This window comes from Nyctibius grandis, chromosome 2 (assembly GCF_013368605.1).
Source record: "Nyctibius grandis isolate bNycGra1 chromosome 2, bNycGra1.pri, whole genome shotgun sequence".
Taxonomy (NCBI): Eukaryota; Metazoa; Chordata; class Aves; order Nyctibiiformes; family Nyctibiidae; genus Nyctibius; species Nyctibius grandis.
The window spans coordinates 102,618,136-102,628,636 of NC_090659.1; the positions used below are offsets into that span (position 1 = coordinate 102,618,136).

A 10,501-nucleotide genomic window follows, 5' to 3' on the forward strand; every position below is an offset into this window, starting at 1 on the left:
TTTTTAAGATGTACGCCCGTATGTAGCTCTCTTCATTCAAGTTTCTGTCACTTCAGTAAGTGCACCGATAACGCCTTTCAGGGAAGGTGGGTGGTTTGGGGTTTATCACAACAGTGCTCCTCCCAGCATCGTTTGCACCGGTAAAGTAGATGTAAACAGGGAAGCAGGGGTATTCCTTCTGTTCGATAGTCCTCCAGAGGTGATTCGTACCGTGCAAGTGACTACAAAAAAGCAGGCAGAGGAGGGGCAACGAAGCGCGGTGAGACGTAGCCCAGATTGCCAGCTCTGTGCCGGCGCAGCCTGCCTCTGCGCGGGGGTGCCTGGACTGGTGCGTCCTTCCACAAGTGCTGACAACCACGGGAGGGCTGCCCGGCCCCCCTGGCCCGCTCCTTGCCGCCCGAGACCTTCCGATTCTTGTTCTTACAGATAATTTACCTATTTCTGAAAAAAAAACCAAAAAGCGCCCACCCCGAACTACCCCGTAGCGCAGTGCGTGCAGGCAGAACCGCGCACGCCGCCGCACCAGCGGACGACAGCGGCCGTCTGCCAGCCAGCCCCGTGCGACGGCTGGAGCCGCAAAACGCGGGCTCGCCCCTGTGAGCACCGCTGCGCCCCGCGCCTGTGAAACAGGGCGGCGCGGCGGCGGCGCTGCCGGGGCGGCGCGGGAGCGCCCGCGGCGCCGGCACCCTGTTCCCCCCCAGGGCGGCGGCGGGTGACCCTGGGGGCCGGGGGGCCGCGGCAGCGGCGGGCGGGGTGGCGGCGGCCCGCTGCTCCTCGCAGGCAGCGGCGCGGCGCCCGGCCGCCGCCTCAGAAGTCTGCCTCCCACCGCTGCCCAGCTCCCTCCACTCACTTTTATATTTGCGCGCCCTTTCAATCCTCAGTGACGTATCCCACGTCGCGCCCAATCGGCGAAGCTCTCTGGTCAGGACAATGGAAGGGCCTCGGCCAATCGGTGCGGCGGCTGGCTTGGCGGCAGCCAATGGGGACGGGGCTGTGTTGAGAGTAATGTTACCAGCGCTGAGAGTGTGAGGAGGCTGCGTATCGATCCCGCTCTCACAGCCATTGCGGTGCACAGGGCTACACAGGGACCCAGGCAGCGCTGGGGCCGGGCGGGCGGCCGGGGTAGTGTCTCTGGGGCTCGGGGACGAGCGAGGACAGTGTGCCGACTCTGACACGGGTGAGTACGCGCCGGGGGCCGCCGGGCCGGCCGGGCGCGCTCGCCCGCCTGCTCGCAACCGGGCGGCGAGCCGGCGTTGCCCGCCGTGTCGCCGCCGCTGCCTGCCCGCGGAGCAGTAGGGCAGCCCCGGCTCGGGCGCCGGCACACAAAGGCGATCCGGGTTGCGCCCGGGAGACCCTTCCCGGGCGGCGAGCCCCCCCCACGGCCGGGGCGGGGCGGGGGGCGCGGGCGGCGGGCGACTTCGGGAGCGGGGCGGCGGGAGGCAGGGAACGAGACGGGCGAAGGAAGCCGCCCGGGCGGGGGGACGGGGGCGAGCGGTCGGGGGTTGCCCGCCGCGGGGGGCGCGGGCCGCGCCGTGCCCCGCCGTAAGCCGCTTAGGGTTCCTCGCCGTAGCCATCGCTGCGGCCGTGGGGCAGCGGGCGGGCACAGGCGCGGTGAAGCGGCGGGGGCTTCGGACGGGCCGTACCGCGCTGCCGGCCACCGCCGGGGCCGCGAGGAGCGTGGGGGCAGAGGGGCGCGGGCCGGGGAGCCGCTGGCCCCGCGGCCGCCCGGCTGTAACATGGCTGACGGGAGCCGCGAGCGAGAAAACAAGGCGAGCGGCGGCGGAGCAGAGAGGCGCTCGGGCGGGCGGGGGCGCAGTTCGGGGGAACTTTTTTTTCCAGCTGCCGCCGCTCGCCCGGACGCGGGGCCCGCGGCCGAGGGGCTGTACATCTCGGCGGGGCGCGGGAGCGAGCGGGGGTCTCCGCCGGGGCTCTGCTCGCTCCGCCGGGGCTCGGGCAGGCGCTGGAAGCGCGCCGGCACCCCCCCCCCCGTTCCCTCCGCACCCAGCCACCCACCCACCCCCCCCCCGTCTGCCTCCCGCCCGCCCTCCCCCGGCTGCAATGGCTGAGCGTGTGCGCCAGGGTAGCGGGCGCGCTCACACAAAGGGAAGGGAGGAAGGAGCCATGTTCTCTGCGCGGCGGCGGGCGCGGGCGACGCCAGCAGCGGCCATTCCGCGCCGTCCCGCCGCTGCCGCCGCCGCCGCGCCCCCGCGGGCCGGGGGACGCCGCCCGGCCCTGCCGCGGCCCCTCGGCGGGGGTCCCGCGGCCTGGCCTGCCCGCCCCGCCCGCCGGGCCGCGGGGAGGTGTGGTGGCGTGCTGGGGGGGGGTGGTGGCTCGCTCTCCTCAGCGCACAAAATGGAAGGAGCCTCAGCGGCGGGTGACCTCCTCCGCCAGGAGCCTGCGCCATGGCGGCCGCTCCCGCCGCCACCGCCGCTGCGGCGGCGCAGGCCGCGCCTCACCGGCCAGGCCTCATGGCGGCGGGGCGCGGGGGAGGCCTGCGGACAGCGCGTCCCGCCGCGGGGGGACGGGGGCGGCGGCCGGGAGGTCGCTTTGTCCCGGGGCTGCGAGCGGCGGCCGGGACCGGGGGTCGCTGCCCGCGGGCAGCTGCTGCGGCCGGCTCCTGGGCATGTGCTTGCCGCCCGCTGGCTGCGAGCCCTCGCGTGAACACAAAATAAAACTTCCACGGCTTTTCCCTGCTAACGGGACTCTCTTATTTTTTTTTCCCTTCTCCCCCACCCATAGCAGGTCTCTTAGGGGACTTCGAAGTTTTCCTCTGCCCCCCTTGCAGGGGAAGCGTCCAAAATGGCGGGAAGGAGGCTTTTAAACGCCAGCTCATGGTCGCAGTGCCTAATCCTTCCCACAGCCACTCCACGCCTCTGAAACACCCCTGCCCCGTCCCCCCCGGCCCTCACCGCCTTCCCCCCGCAGCCAGTGGGAAGTGCCCCAGCCGCTAGCCGAGCCCCGGGTGCCGGCTGGCTCTGGAAGCGTCTCCATGGCAGGCAGGAGCGGCTCCTGGTTCTTCAGCCCTCTTGTTTACTTGATAGAAACTTCAAACCGGACGTGTTTAGTCACAGAGCAGAAATCTGTTTCTGTCTATCCGCCAAACCGATAGGAAATACTGCTGCTGTGGCAATACGGGCAGGCGGTGTGTGTGCTTTTTTTTTTTTTTAAATTATTTTTTTAATTCCTGCTGATGAAGAGCAGAGTTTGTCAGGGTGCAAGTGGCTTTTTCCAAGGAGCTATGAAGAAATACTCTGAATGTCTGACTTGGGTGTGAAAGTTCTAGGAAGGTATTTTTCATTCCCTCTTGGTCCCTGAAAGAGTCAAGATAGTCCTCGCACTAGTTACATACAACTCTGCTAATTGTATGTAAATGTCATACTTCTAGCGTCCCTGGCTTGGTTATAACATGTTGGACCGAGTGCGGTGTTTCATTCCTGTATTTCTAGGTATATGTACGAAGAGAGAGTAGGTTTTTGCAGTACACTTAAAGGAGACCGATAATATATGGTGTACAAAAATAATTAAAAAAATATATTTTGCAAATGAGTACCCAAGGCCTATGGGGGAGGGGGATAGAAATACAAGCTTTAGGAAGAAAAAAAATCGTAACCCATAAAGCCAGCTGAGACAGGATACTCAGGTACCCCCTTTTTCTGTCAATATAATTTACTCTTTCCAAGCGTAGGATTGATACACTAGCAGTAATCGAGGAGTGCAGTCTCCACTGCACTGATGCTAGTACTTGCTTTCAGATTGCTTGGAAGGGACATTTGTGTTTGTAGGAGACCAGAACTGCATGTTTTGAAGGCCCTTTGAGATTTCAGGTTGCTTGCATCCAGGCCACCTCAGACAGCAATGGCAGAAATCTTTAGTACATTTGCCAGAAGACAAACTTTTCCTGTTGTACCGTTTTGGAATACTGCTACAATGGGTCATGTTTGGCATGATCATTCATCATGGCTTACTTCCCGCATTGGTTTGTAAAAAGTAGAAGCTTTAAAGGTGTCTTTTTTGCTTTGTTACAGAAAATCATCCAAAATGGGCAAAGGCGATCCTAAGAAGCCGAGAGGTAAAATGTCTTCATACGCCTTCTTTGTGCAAACCTGCAGGGAGGAGCACAAGAAGAAACATCCAGATGCTTCAGTGAACTTTTCAGAGTTCTCAAAAAAATGCTCAGAACGATGGAAGGTAGGAATAGCTGCTTAAAAAAAAACCCCAAAACCTTGAGTAATTGCTTTGTGTGAAGTACTACTCGAGACTGTGAATTACTTCCTTAAAAGTTTAGGTTTTAGATAAGTATAAAGTATAGTTGTAGGATTAGTGGTAACTATCCGTTGTTCTTGCCTTACCTTTAGCTCCCCCAACTGAAATTTTGGAATGGACTTGGATATGCTTTTGAATCTTAAAATACCGTTTTGATCCTTACGGGTCCCTTCCAACTTGAGATATTCTGTGATTCTATGATTCTAATTGCCTTCCAGACTATGTCCTCTAAGGAGAAAGGGAAGTTTGAAGATATGGCAAAGGCTGACAAGCTTCGTTATGAAAAAGAAATGAAAAACTACGTCCCACCTAAGGGGGAAACAAAAAAGAAGTTCAAGGATCCAAATGCACCGAAGAGGCCTCCGTAAGTTGATTCCTAGTTAGTTAATCTTGTTCGGGACCATCACGCTGGAGTGCATCTATAAAATGATCATTTTATCCAGGTTTAGGAGCTTCAGAAATACAAGACTACGTTATTTTCCTGACCAGTGGCGTAAAGATAGGTTGAAATTTTAGTTCCGAATTACAGGTTTGTGGTTTCAGGTTGACCCTCTCTTCTATCTAAGTCGGAATAACGTCGGCCTTTAAAAGCGGATGCAAAAATCAGTGATGTGCCGTTCTGACTGATTTTTCCGATTTCGGTTAAGACGGTAATTCTAGCGTAAAATGGCAGTAAAATATTTCAGGCCCTGCTCTCCCCACCTGTTGTATTGAGCAGAATTTTTGATTGGCAGTCCATTTAAAATAGAGGCTTTTGCCCAGAACAGCTTAGAGGGATGATCTTGCACAGAAAACAGCTTGGAGAATTAAAACTTCAGCCACTACATAAATTCTGCTGACTTCGAGTTCACCTGGTACTAGACACTAGTACTTTGTAGCAATACATTTTTGTGTGTGTTTTAAATGGAGCTAATGCTGAAAGGAACAGGGAAGGTCCTATACAAGTGAATTGTCTTTTTTGGGCTGATGCTGTCGTCTGGAAATCCTAATTTTCGTAACAAATATCGCAGCTTCTCTGCATTTAACAGTTCTGACATAACATTTGCTCCCCGGTATCATTCACTCATTCTCTTTTTAAAGATTTTTCTCTGCATATGGTATATGAAATTGGCCCTTCTGGGGGTCCTGCCAAAAATGGGACCACATGTGAAGCATTGCTTAAGAGACAAGGATGTGTTAAGTTTTCAAACTAGTTTATTAAGTTCTAATATCTTCCTTTGTAATTAACATTTGTCTTACTTTTAGGTGCTTTTCCAAAATGCTCTTGAGAAACAGTAACAAAGGTCACAAAACTTTCTGTTATAGTAAAGTCTAAAATTAAAATAATCTCTCTTTTTTTCCTTTAGTTCGGCTTTTTTCTTATTTTGCTCTGAGTTTCGTCCAAAAATCAAAGGAGAACATCCTGGTCTGTCCATTGGAGATGTCGCAAAGAAACTGGGAGAGATGTGGAACAACACCGCTGCAGATGATAAACAGCCTTATGAAAAAAAGGCTGCTAAACTGAAGGAGAAGTATGAAAAGGTAACGTTGATGTTTACAGAGATGGTTTGGGGAGGTCAAGCCTCAATTTATGTGTTTTTTCTCTTCTCGCGTATTCTGATATCTGATGTTTCAAATTATAATGTGCTAATGACAAATTTCATTATATTTGTTGGAAAATATCACATAAGGGGGCATACGGTTTACTACCATAACATTAAATTGCACTCCTTTCTGTTCAGCTATTGCATTTGTCTGTAATTCAGGACCGCCAGTGATGGTTTAGTAGATATCATGGTGTCTGTATGGTTATTAAAACAATAGGTCACAGCAGTATTTGAGTTAAGTTGGTAGTATTAAGTAATGCCAGTAAAGAATAAAATGGTTCTCCCTGGTTTTGGAGGTGTTCAGTATTGATGAACATCCCTGAATGTGAGGATAATTGATACACATAGATGCTATTTGTAGCTTATTCTTGGGATAATGTTAGAACAGTAACGAGATGCTAGTTTTAGACCTGTGTGTACCTCGTTTGTGTCTGTCTCCTTTCTGGTAATTAACGTAGTTAATAATACATATGAAGCAGTATGTCATACAATTTCTTGAATTATTAAAGCTAAATCCTGTCATTGGAGCTGTAGAGAAGTGTAGCACTACCCTGCATGCGCAACATGTGTGTCTATTTCCAGAGGCAGATTCCCATTCCAATAGGAGGAAACCAAGGGAGGAGGGGATGCATGTTAGCCTCCCCTGATGATGTTTTACGATGGGTCAGTGACCGCCTATAGCTAATGTATGCCACATATATCCATTTGTGTGCCGTGACCTTCCTCTGGGTATTTCTTCTGCTGGCAAACAAAACCACTTTAAAATTGTAGCGTTGTAGGGAGCAAGGTGGCCTCTTGGAGTCCTAATTATGTGCTGGAGAGGAACTGCAGGTCTAGAAGCTTTCCCATATTGTCCTTCCTGTGCGACTTAAACTCTTCAGCATGGCAATTGTTTGTACGTACAGCCAAGGCAACTCGTAAGAGACTTCTTAAATGGTAGAATTATTAATCTTTATTTCCAGATATTAATCTTCACTAGTATTGTCTTTATTTCTTAAGCTTACGAATGGGGTTTTAAGGTGCAGTAACCTCAGTATTTCACTGCTTGGCCTTTGGCTCCGTGGATATCATGTCTTCTGAAAATTTCATGCTAAGCTTTAAGGGAGTCTGAGGGAACTGTAAGATTAGTGGTGTCATGTTTACTGGGTGGGGAATATTGGAAAATTTGCCCCATCTGTGTAAAGGTGTTGACGTTTCTCTGTAGCTGGTATGTTTAACCCTGTAGATCAGTTCTGTTACGTAGTTGTTTTTATTATTTTGGCACAAAGTCGGGAAGTCGAACAGTTTTTCTGGCTTGGTCTTCCAGGTACAGTTTTGACTTCCCTATAACAGGAACTGAATTTTGTGCGTTATAAACCACTAGAATAAATTTATTGCATGCAGAAGGTGGCACTGTCTACCCTTTAATCAAGTGCTTGTACCTTTTATTTTGTAAACTTCAGTGAGTCAGAATTCTGTGTAATTGCTCTTCGCTGAGGCATAACATTGCAAATATTAGGCCATGTCATTCTAATGTGTTTCGGATGGCTAATGACGATTTTGTGCCTCAAACAAGGCTTTTCCTGTGCATTTCTTTAGGCATCGTAGAAGGTAGGGCTAGAAAGGGACCTTAAGAGGTCTCCCTACTTCATGTCCTTATGGGATAGTGGGCTCAACTGTGCCTTTAGCATCCGAGGCAGCAGCTTTTCCAACCTTTTCCCAGAAGCCTAACAGCAGAGATTCCTCAGCAGCCGTAAGCAGCGTGTTCCAGCGCGCCAGTATAATTTCTGTGTTAGAGGGTTCCCCTTCCTTTGCCATTGGCCCTCAGTTCACCTTGTAACTGAAGCTACAGCTCCCGGTCCGACCCCAGAGGGTGTGGAGAAGGGGCAGATACCTGGGTTGCTCTGGTTTCACAAGTACCGTTTCGAAGTTGCTTAGAGCTCTTAGCTGGTTAAATCTTTGAGAGATTCTTCCTGCTTTTCTCCTCCAAGGATATTGCTGCGTACCGGGCCAAAGGGAAGGTTGATGCAGGCAAAAAAGTAGTTGCCAAGGCTGAGAAGAGCAAGAAGAAGAAGGAGGAGGAGGAAGATGAGGATGAAGATGAAGAGGATGAAGATGATGAAGAGGAGGAAGAGGAGGAGGAGGAAGATGATGATGATGATGAATAAGTCTCTTTTAGAGCAATTTCTTTCTTGTCTATAAAGCATTTAACCCCCCTGTACACAACTCACTCCTTTTAAAGAAAAAAAAATTGAAATGTAAGGCTGTGTAAGATTTGTTTTTAAACTGTACAGTGTCTCTTTTTTTGTATAGTTAACACACTACCGAATGTGTCTTTAGATAGCCCTGTCCTTAGTGGTATTTCAATGGCCACTAACCTTGCCTGGTACAGTGTGGGGGTTGTAAATTGGCATGGGAGTTTTAAAGCAGGTTCTTATTGGTGCACAGCACAAATTAGTTATATACGGGGATGTAGTTCATTTTTTTCATCTTCAGTTGTCTCTGATGCATCATAAAAATAATTGTTGTTCTGTTAACTGAATACCACTCTGTAATTGCAAAAAGGAAAAAAAAAAGTTGCAGCTGTTTTGTTGACATTCTGAATGCTTCTAAGTAAATACAATTTTTTTATTAGTATTGTTGTCCTTTTAATAGGTGCCCTTGAAAAATCATACTTTTTCTTTTCTTTTTTTTTTCTTTTTTTGAGGGGAACTCATCTTTTGCTTTATTGAATGCCCGTTTGGGATCACGGGAATATTACAGTTTTCATCTTTCATATAACCAGCTGATAAACAAAGCTTTGATCTGCATACCCTGCATAGTCATGATAGGGTAAGAAAAGAAATATATAGGCATATGATGAAAGAATATTCTTCCGTAACTGGAAACAAAACAAAAAATTCAATCTCAACAAACTGATACTTGTTCAGATTTTTGTGAAATGTAATATTCTATTGAGTTGCATGAGTTTACCAGTCTTGGAGAGTTGAGAAGTATAGAGTTCAATTTTACAGAAATTAAATACTTGGGGGTGGGGTGGAGGGGTGGGGGTGGGTGGGCAGGGAGGGAATGTTAAATTTTGTCCTAGAAGGACCCATAGGAAGAGTGTATGTCCATCTGGTGTGGAGACATTTACACGTGTGACTCCGTTACCATGTAATGGAAGTTGTATTTGTAAATCTCTGAACACCTGCGAGCGATGAGCGTACCTAAAATGTGTAAAGTTAAAAGCATGAAATTACCATATTATTTTTTGGTGACAGGTCTGGTGATGGCCACGGGCTTTATACCATGAAACTCTCCTGGTAGCAAATGGCCCACGAGAAATGATTTTTCTTTCTAAGATTTCTATAAATGGTACCATTATTATTTGTTAAATCTATGTAAATTCATATTTGTATTCTTGAAATTCTAGTTTTAGCCCTTTAAACAAAGTTGTATATTGTCTCAAATTGAAAATGAGATAAGATGTATTTTTCCTGTTAGGTTTTATACCGCACTCTTGATGTTTGCCCATTTTTAAGTTAAATATAGCTGTATGGAAAAGTACATTTTATTAAATTTTGCATTAAAAAGTGAAATGTTTATGGTATACCAACAATGTCTAATTTGGTCAAATACAGTTCTCTTCCAAAACCAAAGCTAAGGGTTTTTTTGCATATTTAGTAAAACTTCAAGTGCTGGCAACTGTAACTATTTTCACATATACCTGCTTACCAGTTTGGGGGACAATTTGGCAATTTTGTGGTTACAAAATTATGGTTCTTTTAAGTGCCAGTGTTCAAAAAAACAAAAAAAATAGCATTCTTGTAATTTTACACGCTTTTGTGATGGAGTATTGTTTTGTTATACAATTTTGACTTTCAGATTCTTATTTCAATTTGCATTTATGTATAACTTCAGGAGAAATATTGAACATCTGAATCCTGGATGATACTAATAAACTAATAATTGCAGAGGTTTTAAATACTTAGTTAAATGGCTCACTTAATATTCTAAGGGGTTTTTTTGGTGTCTGTTGGCGTTTTCAAATACGTACATCCCTGCTTTCTGTTTCACACAGAAGAATGATGCTGTTCACAAGGTCTCAATATAGAAAGCTTGGGACATCAGATTTTTTTTCTTCTTCTTAAACTGGCTGTTACCCATTCAAACGCTCGTAACTGATTACAAATAAATTTTCTGTGCTGAAGGGCTTTTTTGTTTCCCCAGGTCATCAGAGGAAAGTAGACACATTTCTTGTTCTTGGAACAAATAATGAGATCCCTGTAATCTTGTGACTTTGTTCTTGGTGCTTGATGTTGACAGAAGTAACCCAGAGGATTCAGCTGATCTTAAAAGATGAAGTAGCAAGTGCTTCCCCAGCAGCCAGGCCTGGTGTTTGCCTTTATCTTTGGGGTCAGCGCGTTGATAACAAACAGAGCATGTTCAAGGCTGAAGAGGGTAGGTAATATAATAATTATAAATGCTCCTTTCTGAGAAAAAGAACCCACAGTACTACTCTGCAGAGGCTGATGAGAGTTGGGAGGTGTACCAAAGCCTCCAGAGCTCTCCAGGATGGCCATGGTTTTCTCATGAGCAGTTGGTATGTGCCTGTAAATCAACTGAGACTGAAGTCTTCACTCCTGTCTTCTAGGAAACTTGTGAAAACAATGAAACCATTATTTCTGGAG

The 10,501-nt window shown here is 48.5% G+C and overlaps 1 protein-coding gene across 1 annotated transcript; it reads left to right on the forward strand.

The window, feature by feature from the left end:
• Positions 1–998: 998 nt before the first annotated feature.
• Positions 999–9,795, forward strand: HMGB1 (high mobility group box 1). Its single transcript, XM_068395371.1, has 5 exons — positions 999–1,177; positions 4,026–4,188; positions 4,482–4,627; positions 5,610–5,784; positions 7,820–9,795. The coding sequence occupies exons 2-5, from the start codon at positions 4,039–4,041 to the stop codon at positions 7,994–7,996; spliced, it is 648 nt and encodes a 215-aa protein (XP_068251472.1). The 5' UTR covers positions 999–1,177; positions 4,026–4,038; the 3' UTR covers positions 7,997–9,795.
• Positions 9,796–10,501: the final 706 nt, after the last annotated feature.